Here is a 16089-nt window from a genome sequence, read left to right as displayed (position 1 = left end):
TGAAATGAGTCATATAAAAATCACAATTCATTGGAATTTCTTTCTTGACTTAACACTGGTGACACTCTCATAATCATCATTACAGATCGAGAATATTTAGGGACAAAGAAAAGGGCTCAGCTCACTCTCATTGAGTCTACTTTTGAGTTCAATTTACAGGCATAAGATATCTGCCAGTATCTCAACTAACAATAAAAACATAATATTAAATATTTTCTTATATATCACTTGGCATACTATTGGGTTGGCCAAAAAGTTCATTCGGGTTTTCCCATAAGATTTTATGGGAAAACCGGAATGAACTTTTTGGCCAACCCAATACTAGTAAGAGTATGGGGTGTGGAGACAGTGGATCTTGGCTTAGTTTTTTTTTTTTTTTTTTTTTTTTTTTATGGAATAAAACATATCTCAGCAGGCTAATATATACAATCACAGAGAGCTTCTTCAAATAAGAGCTCAATAAATTACAATTACTATTATGATTATGCTCATCGAAGTTGTATAAAATAGAGCAAATGTTTTATAGTAAACTTAGAGATGAAGAAATCAAATCTTACAGAGTTTAAGTGACATGTCAATGCCTTATGTTCATGCAAAGTATTATGTTAGTGGTTACCATCAAACAAAGAAAACAATTTAATCCCTATTTTTGAGGAGTTTTTAATTAAGTTGGGGAAAAAGACAGTTGTGGGAGAACTACAATCAGGCATATGATATTGTGGGTGAAGTCAGGGAAGCCGTCTTGGTGGAAGGGAGCCTTGAGCTTAGTTTGATGGAAGTATAGGATTATGGGTTGCCATAGAAGACAAGAGCAGTAGGAATAATATGGAGACATCACAGAGGTGGAGTTAACCTTAAGAGCGGAACAATATTCGTTTTCAGGTCTCATGGCAGGGCAAAAGATTGTTACTATCTCGGTATTCATAGCATTATTCTTCACCAAAGTCTGTTGTTTTTATCTATGAATTGAAAGATTTGGTTAAACAGAGTTGAAGGTATTTAAATTTAAGGAATCAAGGCTAGTTCTATCACTCAGTTGGGAGGATCATGCATCTTTCAAAGGGGTTACAGAAGAGCCTCTTCTCATTCCACATTTCTTTGTCTCTATCCCCAACGTGTAGAGGCTTCACCATCCACCTCCCAACTTGAGCTGCTACATAAGAAAATAGTTTTATATTCAGATACTTGGTTAAAAAATCCCTCGACTATAGTTACTATAGTATGATCAAGCTCTGTAATATGAGTAGAGATTAAGTTGTGGTAAAGTTGTGAACCAGATAAAATTTATCATTATATTTTTTCCATAATGTTTATTTTCCCTGAAGCCTGAATTTCATCATGGCCAATCCATCTCCTCAATATTTATTGAGTACCTACTATGTGTGTGGCTCTAAGTTGAACTCAGAATCCAAAGATACATGACTTATATCTTTTTTTTGTGTGTGTGGTACGCGGGGCTCTCACCGCTGCGGCCTCTCCCGTTGCGGAGCACAGGCTCCGGATGCGCAGGCCCAGCGGCCATGGCCCATGGGCCCAGCCGCTCTGCGGCATGCGGGATCCTCCCGGACCAGGGCACGAACCCGCGTCCCCTGCATCGGCAGGCGGACTCTCAACCACTGCGCCACCAGGGAAGCCCATGACTTATATCTTTAAAGTCTAGTTAAGAGATCAGACTTGAAAGGAAGTAAATTTTTCAGAATATCTAGAAGCACACCCTAGGACAAATTAATCTTTCTTCTTTATTTTTAGGGCTAGTATTTGTCTTTAAGGTGTCATTCCAAAGGTATATTCAAATTCTAAGATGAATAGCAACTGTGATGTCTACTACTTCTATCAGTAAAATAACTCTAGTAGTACTTGAATTTTCAGCTTCTAAAAGTGCTCATCTGAGAGCCACCCCCCACAGAAATAAAATGATCTATATTTTCTATTGGTTTGGATATAAATCTACTGTAATAAAATATCTGGCATAAGATATAGAGCCTTTCTTTTATCCTTATTTTTTTATTTATTTCAAGTAAATTTCCTAGATTCCCCTTGACTTTTATTTTGTGCCACTTCAATCTTATTCTGGAACATAGACATAGACTTGACCAAAAATGCAACAATCCTATTTTTTCAAATGATTGCATTTTGATAGAATTCTGAAGTGGTCAGGATTTTTAATAATATGTTGGTTGTTTTTCTCTGCTACCTGATGTCTGATCCTATAAGGTTTCCTTTTTGATGTTTCTTACATGTGTGTTTGTTTATATAAAATGGAAGAAAAAGGATAGAAGGTATTAAATCAAGTTAGCTATGAAAATTGTTGTAACTACTTAAGAAGCTTACCAGACAACACTTCTGTTTTAATGAATTTTAGGGAGATTTTCACCAGTGACTACATATTTCATTCAAATACTTCTTTTTATGACAGCCTAACATCATATTCCTTTTAAATTATCATTTAAATTATACATTAGAATAATAAACACATATTTAAATGTCCCTCAAACAATGTCATAAATCCTGTATACCAACAGCACTTTTGGGAATTCCCTGGCAGTCCAGTGGTTAGGACTCTTCACTTTCACTGCCAAGGGCCTGGGTTCGATCCCTGGACAGAGAACTAAGATCCCACAAGCCGCGCGGTGCAGCTAAATAAATAAATAAATAAATAAATAAATAGAAAAGAGGAAAGAATCTATAGGAAAGAGAAAATCACGATTGGAAAGCGAATCACTTAAATAGGCCAGTACACAGATTTTTTTTAAAAAATTAAATAAAAAAACCTCACAAAAAACAGCACTTTGGCTCCAAATAATTTATAACTTGAAAAACAAACTTTTATTATATAAGAGCCTGAGAAGTCCTATGTGTATTCTGGTTTCCCAATTTTGGGGGAAAAACATGCCAGAGTGGTTGAAATTCAATAGATCTTGGTCAAAGATTTACTAAAAAATGAAAATACGATTGTTTTTCCTGTGCTCTCTACAACCTGCCAATTTTACTTCCTTTTCTCGGTCTCTCCGCAAGTTCACTTGGATCTTTGTGAGCCATGGCTTGCCTTTATTAGACCCCTGTGAGCAGGGACAATGAATGTGCACATTTTATTGAACTTATAAGTGGCTTTTTTTGCCCCCTGAACTGGGATCAAGACTAGTTTTTCATTGGGAAGTCAGACAATGTAAGTAAGTCCTGTTGGCATAGGCATATGTAAGTTCCTATTGGCAGAGAACAGGTAAGAAATACAGGGAAAAAGAAAAGAAGAGTGAAAAAGAGGAGCACATGAGGAGGTGAAATCAGAGAAAAAAAGCTAGAATTGGAGGAAAATGAATTAGGGGTGATTCTCCCAACCCAGCAAGGCAAGTAAATACAATATAAGTATTGTCTTTCCACAATCATACAGAATTAGAAGACAAACAAAATGACACAGAAAGGCAGTAGGCCAGCATTCTCTGCAAATAATTAGGCAGCTGAGGTAATTATATGGTTACTCTATCTTGAATAAAGAAATAATCAGCTTTCACTTATTCATAGTTCATCTGCATGAGAAAGTTCCAAAACGGTTTTTCCCCCACAAAATTGAATAATAACAACTCAGGTTTACAAGAGAGATGCTGAAACTATGAACATTTAAAAATGACTTCCGAATCATCACGACATTTTAAATAGTTAATTCATTTGTTAATAAAATGAACTATCAGATGCTCTTGGTATAAGGGGGCATTTTAGCATATTCTAACTCTTTAAGAACTGTATTTGTTCTAGTTCGCAACTGATATATACTTAAAAGCCAACTTGGAATCTAAGGCAAATATTAACCCAAATATGTTCCATCAAAGACTAGTCCCAGATACTTTGAAAAAATTAGTATTACTCTTCCAGTCAGTCCTGCCAACATAACACTTTGGGAATTGCTGCTTGAGATATTCAATTGTTGTATGATACAAAACAGCAAGTATATTTTAGTTAAGAGAATATTTACTCTGATAAAACTATCTCATTCCTTATTCTACATATTCTGGATAAATTTGTGTTTCTACATGTAATTTGGTAGCATAGATATGGACATTTCTTATCACTTAAAATAAAGTTATTTATCACTTAAATAAAGTTCTGAAGGATTCAAAGAGTGTTTATTTACTGCTTCCATTTCATGATCTTTGGTTTTTAAATTCAAAGTATTTTGCATTGCATTAAAAAAAATTGCACATACTGTGTTGCACTGAAATAAGATGGTTTCATTATACTGCAACACAATAGAAGAAGCAGTTTAGGACCAGTTACTTCACAACCTCTTTGATTAAAAAAAAATATATATATATATATATTTTTTGACTCAGACAGACTTCATGTTACTTAGAGAGAACTGCGAAGCACATTTACTACTCTATGGCAGGCCTTGATTGGGAATGGAGGATTGTATTGATCTGATATAGAGAAGCACTGATAAATAATTAATTGCTAAAATTATTGGGGACAAAAGAAATAAATAATGCATGGCAATCTGTGTACATAGTTTAACTCATACCAGTGGAATTCTGGAAGTATTACATTGGGGAAAAAGTCTGGTTGTTAGTAGGAGAGAAAAATCCTAGAAGGGAGGTGGGGAATGACCTGTTTGTGGTTCTAAACAAACAAAAAAGAGACTCTGGAAATAAGACAGTGACTCAGAAAAAATAGTACCAAATTCTCTCTGGCAAAACTGTTGATTGATTGGTCAGTGTGTGGCTCCGGACATCAGAACAGGAAAGAGAGGTTAACAACCTGCTGAGTTTGGTCAAGGGCTTCTGAGTAGTTCCTGAGCAGGAAATAAAGATCCCAACTGTGCCCACTCTTCACCCAAGCATTTAGCAAAGGAAAGGCCAACCAGGGAAGCCACAAGTTTGAATGGTAAGAATCTCCCTCTGTAGCCTCCTGTCCTAGGTGAAGGGCACTCAAATAAAGAAGCGGGAGACCTGGGGTGAGGAAAGTCCTCATTTTATGTATCAGTCAATGAATTCATGTTGTTAATTAATCTTAACATAACTGTGCCAAGAGCACTTGCAAAATTTGATGGGTGATAAAAGACCATTGCTTGATTCAAACCAAGAGGGTAGCTGATAAGTCTTACTTAGGACCTTTCCTAATCCTAAGAACTGACATGGAGTTCACATAGATAGATTCTGGAAAATAAACAGTCTCCCATAACTATTCCTAACATCAGTTTCATTTGGGAGGTGGGGACTGACAGAGTAATCCAGTATGTATAGTTTGAATTCTAATTTTATTTTACTCTTTTGATATCACCTCTATGAGAAGTCACATACAGGGAGCTCCCAGGACTTACATCTCTTCCAATCAGGTCCTCCTGGTTTTCCACAATTCCCCAAGGGGCGATACCTATGGTACATATCTTCCCTCGAGACTTAGATGCATGGTCCTTCAAGGCATCTCCAACATGACGAATAACACCTAAGAGGAAAAAGAGAAGTATTACTCTTGCCTTTTAAAGCAACTACTTTCCATTGATCTAAAGGAAATTGCGGTAACTGTTTTTCCTAAGATTAAATGCACTGAATATAAAGTTTTGACACATTTCTACACGAACTACACGTGTTCAGGAGAGAACATAAACTTGCAGCTCTAATGCCAGATACATTTGCTGGACTTGTATATGAACTCCAGTAATACATTTCTTATTCTACTCATATGAAAAAAAAGATGTATACAATATCTATAAAAAGAATAAATACAGGGACTTCCCTGGTGGTCCAGTGGTTAGGACTCTGCACTTCCACTGCAAGGGCCATGGGTTCGATCCCTGGTCAGGGAACTAAGATCCCACAAGCCGCGTAGCCAAAGTAATAATAAAACTTCATTTAAAAAAAAAAGAATAAATACGATACTTTAAACCTAGAGAATCTTTTCTTGTATTATAAGTATAATGATGTGTTAGTATGACTAAGAACTAATACCATGACAATATCCTATAAAAAGCATCATAAATACTAATATATTAAATCTATACCACAGTTTGTGTATGAGTTAGGGTCAGCATAGAGAGTAATTACTTAGCTCAGATTTTGTTAATCTTGATTTCACCTTCTTATTTATGGACACATAATGTGGAGAACCTGCTTGTAAAGAAAATGTTGACATATTCTGTGGAAAATTTATGTTAAAAATACATAAATACACCTTTTTAGACATCATTCTAATTATTTTCCTCTTCTGTCATAACGGCCTTCCCATCACCACGCCTTTCCTCACCATAGTTAAGAGTGAGAAAATTCAGTTTACAAGATGGTAGGGAACTACCTTTTATCTTTTAATAAACCATTTAAAGAAGATATAATTTCTAATCTTTTAACTTCTCTCTCAAGTGATCATTTTTACAGAAGATATAAAATACATTCTCAGGCTTCCCTGGTGGCGCAGTGGTTGAGCGTCCGCCTGCCGATGCAGGGGACGTGGGTTCGTGCCCCGGTCCGGGAGGATCCCACATGCCGCAGAGAGGCTGGGCCTGTGAGCCATGGCCGCTGGGCCTACGCTCCGCAGCGGGAGAGGCCACAACGGTGAGAGGCCCGCGTACCGCAAAAAAAAAAAAAATACATTCTCTAAGAAAAGATGCTTCCATTTATACTTTAAGGAAAATTCCACCCATTCTTCAAGGAAAAACTCACACCTAGTTCCACCTCCTATATGAAAGCTGAGTTGGATTTGATTTCTTCTCCATTTGAACAGGGTTGCAGTTTGTATATTTTGAATAGTTCAATATGTCACTGAACATATTCTTCTTTGGTTCATAATCACATGTGAGGATGTCTCTGCTCAGAGTAAACTCATTGAGGGGAAGGTTGGAGATTAGCGTCTTACTCTCTTCAGGTGCCAGCACAGAGTGAGGGCTCAGGAACTGGGCACTGAACTAACTAAGCACACAAAACACACCAGGCAATTTAATCACAGGAGACAACAGACATGTGTGAACAACTCAATTCTGAAATATTCATAAGATCAAACAGAAAGAGCCTCCTTTAAAAAAGAATCAAACAACAGAGTAGTGTAAGTAGTCACTAATCCATGCTGAGCTGTGCTGGGAATGCTGGGAAGAATATCAATTTCACTTACTATCTCATCTATGGATCTTCTAAGAGAAAGTACTGATAAAGAAAACCAAATACAAGAGTAAAGGTGTGAATATTAGTGTTAAGTTTTTTCCTATTTATATGCAAAACTCATTTGGGGTCCAGTCCTGGACAAGAAGGTTAACTTCATGGTAGCCCCTCCCTCCATCTGCCACAATTACGCCTTCACCTTTTACCCAGGCTGAGCATTCAATCGAACACACTTTGAGTGTTGGACTGAACACTATGCCTGGAGAGAGGCAGAGGTGAACTCTTTGGTTTACAACATTTACGCTGTTAATTCTTCTTTTGATATTGGATGCATTTCACAAAAGAAGAAAAACAATAAACAATGTTCCAAGTTCCCCCGAACAGAAGATTGGTAAGTATTTCTTTCAGAAACCTTTGAGTTGATCTCCACAGGAGATGCAGGTTATGCCAGGAAAGCAAAAGACTGAATAATTATAGGCAAATGATGCCTGTTAAACTGTGAGTGAAAGTTGGAGCTTAAAGCCTGAACAGCCACGAAAGAAAACTGCTCTGTAGATATTTGATCACCACAAAGTAAACAGTAAAGGGCCGGCTAAGCAGGTCATTCTAAGATCATGTCACTATACAGACTGAGTCAAGGTTTCACATACAACGATGGGCACAGGCAATATGCAGATTTCGCTGTGTAAATGAACCTATATTGTTGTGAGCTGAATGTTCACAACTCCTAGGTATGGAGGAGAATTCTGAGCGCAGGTCTCACTCAAACATCATCTAAACTACAAACAAATGAGTAAACAACATTGAGATAACATTTTATTTAAAACTAGTTGGTTCAGGGTTATGTTCAGCATGTCCCACTAACTTCAAATGTGTCCACATGCGCAGACTTTGAGTCTTGAAACAAGTCTGAATTAATTTACTGCAGCATTACCTGTCTCTTCCAATTGGCACTTCTGACTCAGGCTGGGGAAATATATTAAAACATTTACAGCATCCATTCCATTATCTGCTGCACATTCATAATGTTCTGCAGATAAGCACTTAACTCTAAGTGGGTTTGTAAGAATTGATTTGACAGCTTGCCTGGATCACAATATAGAAACTCATTTGGCAGGTAGAAAAAACTGCTTGGAGTTCAGAGTGCGGTGTGTCTTCTGTTGGTGCACAGTTGATTCAATGAAATACTTTAAATAATAAACACATGTTACTCCACACTTTGCTGTCTCCCCAGATGGAAAGGGCTTTTTGCAAAATCTAAGGCTATTTGCATCAAACTTACAATCACTTAAAGTACAGAGTCTCCAATTTAGAGCAAAAGTTATTCCTTACAAAATTACTGGATGCCTATTTGGCAAATTGAGGTATTGAAAATATCCTGTGAAATTCCACTAGTCGTGTTTATAAATTCTGTAGAGTCAAGTATTAAATATCCCAATCTGTTTCTTAAGTGTAAATAATTCTTCTTGGTTGAGAAATGACAGTACAGTTATCATTTAGGTAAAGGAAGGAGAGAGACTCAGTGAAAGGAGCAATAACCAGCAGGTGTGGACACACAGGTGTAGCGGATGAGGTGGGGGAATGTAAATATATTTAGCCTCAGGAGAAAATGATCTTAGTCACAACATTCTCGTGGCCTTATGTTGCCCTTCTCTGTCCCACTTCCAATTACCTGTGTTAACACCTCCAGTGAATATCCATGCTCCAGTTGTCATGGCTGCTTTGATGAGACCTTTCCCAAAGACTTGCTTGAGTTTTGGCTGGAGTTCAAAGTTCTGTAGGCCCCCATGAACTGAGATGAGAAGCTTGGGAAGCTCCAATTGCCATTCCTTGGTCATCAGGTGTAGCAGGAGATCAGGTTTTGTATCGAAAGATACTCGTACGTACTAGAAGAAGGACGACCATTGATTAGGGAGACAGGGCAGGGCTGACTGTGGCTGCTTATCTTTACTGATTGCAATGATATGTATAGTTACTTGAAGAAAACGTCTTATAAAAGCTAGATTTTTTAAAAGGGGCAAATCAATTGCTTTACCAAAAGAGCCTTCTAGACAAAGGGATACACCATTTTAAAGGTGTTCTTGAAATTCTGAATAACTACAAATTTTTAAATTATTTAACTTTCTAAAATGCAGTGTAAACACAACTTTCCCTGGGATGGGTTCTTTGCTCAAAGGAGATCGTATTTATATTTTACCAACCTTAAAATTTGTGCAACAGTTCAAATCTGGCTAACATTTTCAATATAAATAATCCCTCTATACCAACTGGACCTAGATATGACTGTTTCTGTGACCCTATTATTTTGAGAGGTTTTGAAAAATTCTACAGTTCTACATAATGTAACAAGAATTTAAAAATATGGTAACAGCTGATTATATTTATTTAAATCTAAAAATAACTGCATACCAAATGTTTTCTTTATCTTTCAAAGAAAAGTGACAGAAGTCATTCCAATTATTTTTGTAGAATAGTTGACAAAAATTGAAGTGCATAGCAGATATCAAGGTATTACCAGATGCAACTGGAAATAAAGTTATGATAAGTATATATAAATAAAATGCTATAAATACATATAATGATAAACATCTATATAACTATATATATATATACATACTCATTTAGGTCTTTAATTATATAAACATTTCATTTCTAGCTGGAAACAAGTGGAATACTGGGCAAATGCACTTGAAAGCCTTTTGAAATGTATTGCTGAGGTGGCATGTAAAGAGAGAATATTCAGATACCTAAACAAAGTGGAAGCTGGAATCTCGGGAGGTAAGGAAATACCAAAGCAAGCTTTGGCCTTGAGGCTTTCTCCGGAATCCTGGAAGACCATGAGCATCTGCTTTGGTAGCTTAATGCAGTATGGGGGTGCCTAAGTGCCTTAAGGAGAGACCCCACATAAAGCTGGGATACTTCAAAGGGCTCCACTCTCAAGTGTAAGAAAGAAAAATAAATAAGGCTGATGGTCAGAAGAATGGAGCAAGGAAACTTGCCTGCCTCAACCTTGATTCTCAGCAGATGGGAAAAAAAAATTCTCCTCTGGTTATTTATAAACAAAAGTGGGTCCTCATACAGGTTCTGGTCCACATTCACACTATCAGTGTGGTTTGAGAAACACCAGAGTATTTAATATAAGATGGTTCTGGTGGGGTAATGGCTCCAGATAACTGTCAGAAGTAAATGCAAATTCTTTGTGGAGGAATACATCATCAATCCAGGTCTCAAATAATTCCCATGGGAAAATAAGCATTTCATTGTAAAAAAATAAAATCACAAATTACAAAAGGAAGTAAAGCAACATGAATGAGAACCAAAAGACAATGGGTAGCAGAATAAGATCCTCAAAGATACTGAAATGCTCAGACAGAGAATATGAAATAGCTACATTTAATATGTTAAAAAACATAAATGAGAAAATTGAACATATGAATAAAGAACAAGTGATTATAAAAAAATGATCACATACATTTGAAAAAGAGTAAAAAAGAGAACTTCTAGAAATTAAAATATAACAATTTAAATGAAGAATACAGGGGATAAATGAAACTACAGATCAGACATGTTAACTATAGATCCAGAGAAATAAGCCAGATGCAGCCTAGAAAAATAGAGGAATTGAACACATAGAAGAAAATTTGAGAATTTTAGAGGACGTAATCAGAATTCTAGATAGAAATAAAAGAGATAATGTGGAAGAGGCAATACTTGAAGAGATATTGGTTGGAAATTTCTCAGAATTACTAAAAGATACTAATTCTCAGATTCAAGAAGCTCAATGAATCCCAAGCAAGATAAATAAAAAGAAACCCTACGCACAGATACCTCATAGAGAACACCAAAGGGTAGGGGGAAAAGCCTTCAAAAGGAGCTAGAAAAAAAAGACAGATTACCTACAAAGAAACAGTCATTAGACTGATGGCTTAGTTTCAACAGTAACAATGGATGCCAGAACAATGTCTTCGATTTGCAAAGAGAAATTATCTGTCAGTGTAGAATTCAGCAAAAATATCTTTCCAAAATGAGAGCATATTACAGACATTTTTAGACTAACAAAACTGAGAATTTACTTCTAGCAGACTTCACTGAAGGAAATTTTAAGATATATGTAGCAGGAAGAAGTTACATGATCCCAGATGGATGATCTGAGATACAAGAAAGAATGGTAAACAAAGATATTAGCACATACAGGGTAAATCTTAAAAAGCACTGGTTGTAAAATATAAAATGATAATAGTGTGTAATATATGGTGGAAAGGGATAGAACTAAAGCACTGGATAATATAGGATATAAATTAGGGAGTAGTAATTAGAGTCAAAGCATTCTAAAGTCTATATATTGTGTGGGAGAGAAAAGTTTTAATTTTGGAATTTGTGAAGTATTAATGTTGAAGTTGCATAACCACAAAAAGAATAGACTTGCATGTAATCATACAAACATGCTTTTGGATGTATAAATAAAAAAGGTTATGCAGGAGATGACAATTTATTGTAATATTTTTTGGATCGGGGAGACCCCACTGTTGCAAAAACCTTAAAAATTATGTCAATTCTTTTGTTAAAGTATATTTTAAATATATTTAGCAGAAATGTGAGGCACAAACATACAAAATATGAAAGTAGCTTGATAAATTAAGCTGCATAATCAAGAAATATAAAAAAGCTAAAGCTTCCCATATACATATACTAGAAATCCAAAGAAGTGTTAGAATCTAACAAGCTGGTTCTATATTGATTTAATCTACTCAGCAAAAATCAATTCCAGAATGGAAAGAGTAAAGGATGGCAATTTTAGCTAAGTACATTATATCAAAAGAATTATATCACTTATTTTACATTTGGTAGTGTATAAAATAAGTGATATAATAGCTAGTGGGAAGCAGTTGCATAGCACAGGGAGATCAGCTCGATGCTTTCTGACCACCTAGAGGGGTGGGATATGGAGGGTGGGAGGGAGGTGCAAGAGGGAGGGGATATGGGGATATCTGTATACATATAGCTGATTCACTTTGTTATACAGCAGAAACTAAGACAACATTGTAAAGCAATTATACTCCAATAAATATGTTTAAAAAAAGAATTATATCACTTATATCAATAGAATTTAACTAGAGTTTACAATGTGGGAAACCGCATATTTTGTACACAAACTCTCATGTAGAGGGCAAGAACTTTCAGATATCTATCAGCAGAAATCTTCAACAACAACATGTGCTTTTGTGTCATGCAAGGAGCCTTGGGGCTGGAGAGAGGGTACTGCAGTGGCGGAAGCAAATACAAGGGTTTCTTAAATAAAAGCTTTTAAAATTATCTATTGTTATATTTATTATCTCATTGAGTGACTGTTTATAAGAAAGCTATCTATATAATGAACGCTATAAAATAAAAGAATAAAATGTTTTCTGTGCCTGTACACTGAATTTATGCTACTTAAGTAGTTAAAATTTGGTAGCTTTACTAGATTAAATTTATACCATTTTGAATAATTCTAGAAAGGGATATTTAGTAAAATAAACTAGAACTGAGACTCACAAGGCTTCCAAACTATACAAACCAAGAGTGTTCATTGTAGGAGATACTAAGAAACTGCTTCTCAAATTATTCAGTATCTTTATTTCAGTATCACTTTCTTATTCCTTCAAAAAACCCCAACTAAATAAGAATCCATATTCTTCTAAGGTGAGATATAAATTACACTTCTAAATATAGAAAAACATCTAAAGTATAAAAATCCTTCTAAAATTATGTGCCCCTTGCAAGCCTAGATAGAAGTTCCTAAAATTTCTGAAGAACTCTAAAGCTGTAGTCTCAATGATTAGAGAAGGCTTACATGAGAACAGTAAAATGTTTTGAAAAACAAGAAAAGTAGTGTGATTATGGCTTTTGGAACTTCAAGATGCCTCACTGAGCAACCCCACCTGCATGTTTCATTTAGCCAGGTAAATAATGTGAGATTCTGAGCCACAGGTAGTGTCTGGGAACAGACACACATACATTACTAATTAACTCAATGTGAAGAGATATGGCAATCATACTAAATCACTACAGAGATTGTGTAATAATTTTAGTACGTGTAACCTAGCTAAATAACATATTATGGGGACTTCCCTGTGATCTAGTGGGTAAGACTCCATGCTCCCAATGCAAGGGGCCTGGCTTTGATCCCTGGTCGGGGAACTAGATCCCACATGCATGCTGCAACTAAGAGTTCACATGCCACAACTAAGAAGCCCGCATGACGCAACTAAAGATCCCACGTGCTAGCAATGAAGATATTGCACACGTCACAACTAAGACCTGGCACAGCCAAAATAAAATAAAATAAATAAATAATAAATAAATAAATATTAAAAAATAACATATTATGGAGTTCAATTATTTTTAGGAATAAGTCTCACTTGGTAAATAATTCCCTTTGGGGCTTCTAAAGTTACAACTTACCAATAAGGAACCCAATTTACTGATCATGTGAGCAGTTCATTGGAAAGTGGCCAATGAATCTAGGGAATATGTTAAAATTCCTTTTGAACCAGCTTTATCTTTTTCCTAGCTAGGAAACGAAGAAAAGCTTGCTGGTGATCACGAAACACTTGTTACTCAGTTAATAAGTGCTCCAGTGGGGGAATAAATGAATGACCTTAGATCACCTTGTCCCTGGTTCTCTGTCCTACAGACGAACAAACAGAGGTATTCAGTGTCTGGCCTGGGTAAGGTCATGTTGCTCATAGGCTCTCTATGCATATTTCTCTCTACTCTCAATTTCTTAACTACTGAGAAAAAACCCCAAACCTACAATCAAATCCCTTGTGTTCCAGGTACATACACACTGTGTGCTTTACATGCATCATTTCATGGACTCCTCCCAATTATGAGGTTGGTGGCATCCACATTTATGGGGGACAGGAAAGAACAGTAAGTTCAACAGCTATTAAGTGGTGATGACAGGATTCACACCCCAGGTCTCTCTGACTCCAGGTCATTGCTCTTGACCTCAAAAACATAAATGCCTCCTCTCTCCTTACCTCTCCTTTTCCTTCACTTACAACAAAGCAGTCTGCGAGTCCTAACGATCCATTTCTCAAATGGTGCTCTCATCCAGGCCTTTCCTTCTATTGCTTCAGTTGCTATTTTAAGAATAAATAAGAGGGAGATGCAAGAGGGAAGAGATATGGGAACATATGTATATGTATAACTGATTCACTTTGTTGTGAAGCAGAAACTAACACACCATTGTAAAACAATTATACTCCAATAAAGATGTTAAAAAAAAAAGAATAAATAAGAATGCTCTTTACTAGGATGTCATTTTGGGTTGCGGCAACAGTCCCACTGGCTCCTCTAACTCTGTGTTCTCAATGAGACACCAACAGGCAGATTTCTTTCCCCAATTCCTTTTTGATCATATTATTTCTCAATTCAAATAGTTACATCATACATAAACTCCCATTCTGCCTGTCATGGTCCCCACAATTTGGCCTTACCCTACTTATTTAAGAGGCGTTTCCCCCCTTCCTTCTCTCTGTATTTGGCTAATGTTATTCCCCAAGTCCTAGAAAACCCAGTCCCTCCCCTTTCATCTACATAAATCATTCTTGTCTTTTAAAGGCTCTTATTGACTGCTCCTTGGAATGCAAGCTCATGTTGACTCAATAAAACTCTCAGTCAAACTTTGTCTAATATATATTTTTTTCCGGTTGTTTCTTGTTTGTGTCAGTTTTATCTCCCTATTTGCAAGATCTTTGAGTGGAGGGATCATGTTTGGTCTGACCTATGATTTTCGATAAGCCTTTCAGTACTGGCTATGATGTAGTTACAATCTTAGAAATAAAAGGGAGTTTAGAAATATCTTAGCAATCATGGGAACTAGAAATACTCTATTTCAGTTCTTCTGCTTTACAGATGACACTGAGACCCAGGGAAGGTGAGTGACTGGGAGTCAGAATTAGTTATCTAGTAATTAACCACTCACCTAACCCATTATTAAAGCTACTGTTACACTGGAAACTCTAGGTTGAGCTGTGCTTCTCAAACTTTAACATGCAAAACTCACCCAGGGGACCTCAAAAATGCAGGTTCTGATTCAGTAGGTATGAGGTGGGACTTGAGGTTTTGCATTTCTAACTAGCTCCCCAGGGACCACAGGAGTAGCAAGGATTACAAATCTTCCCCAGACCAAAGATTATAAGTGGTGTGTCAGGCGTTTATCACTGGGACCAAGGGAAGAAAGAACACTCAATATTTTACAGAAAAATCAAAGAGAAGAATGGAGGAAATAATGGAAAATTACTCAGGCCATGAGAAGCAGGAAAGTGCAGCCACTGATAAGCTACTCAATTTCAACTACCTAATTCTTTTTATTTATTTATTTTTTTTTTTTGCGGTACGCGGGCCTCCCACTGTTGTGGCCTCCCCTGTTGCGGAGCACAGGCTCCGGACGCGCAGGCTCAGCGGCCATGGCTCACGCGCCCAGCCGCTCTGCGGCATGTGGGATCTTCCCAGACCGGGGCACGAACCCGTGTCTCCTGCATTGGCAGGCGGACTCTCAACCACGGCTCCGGACGCGCAGGCTCAGCGGCCCCGGCTCACGGGCCCAGCCACTCCGTGGCATGTGGGATCCCCCCGGACCGGGGCACGAACCCACGTCCCCTGCATCGGCAGGCGGACTCTCAACCACTGCGCCACCAGGGAAGCCCCTCAACTACCTAATTCTTTCTCACCAGGATTAATTCTTATACAAAGGAACACATGAATAATGACAGCCCACCCCTGATTATCCAGAAACTGATAAATAACATAAATACTGGGTGGACCGTTCCTTTAATGTTGGCCATTATTTTAGATTTATTTTTTCCTTTCCTTGGAGAATAAAAGAGTTTTTTAAAAAGGAAGCATTTAAATGAATCAATTTGTTACTTTTTGTATGTTATTGTTTAGCAGCTCAAGGAAACAGTTTAGGGATAAGACGATAATTAAAACTAAGGGATAAAATGACACTTTATGATTACCT

General features: G+C 36.9%; 1 protein-coding gene across 14 annotated transcripts in view; it reads right to left on the bottom strand.

The window, feature by feature from the left end:
- Nucleotides 1–16089, bottom strand: part of TRPM3 (transient receptor potential cation channel subfamily M member 3) — an 832361-nt gene that overhangs the window by 232797 nt on the left and 583475 nt on the right. For all 14 annotated transcript variants that reach the window (XM_024126887.2, XM_024126889.2, XM_024126890.2 and 11 more), the window contains exons 4-5: nt 8752–8965; nt 5312–5436 (exon numbers count right to left, since the gene is read on the bottom strand). In XM_024126887.2, coding sequence (XP_023982655.1) covers nt 5312–5436; nt 8752–8965 — 339 coding nt within the window. The remainder of the gene's footprint in view (nt 1–5311; nt 5437–8751; nt 8966–16089) is intronic.

This window comes from Physeter macrocephalus, chromosome 9, assembly GCF_002837175.3.
Source record: "Physeter macrocephalus isolate SW-GA chromosome 9, ASM283717v5, whole genome shotgun sequence".
NCBI lineage: Eukaryota > Metazoa > Chordata > Mammalia > Artiodactyla > Physeteridae > Physeter > Physeter macrocephalus.
This window is presented reverse-complemented; position numbering and strand designations above follow the sequence as displayed.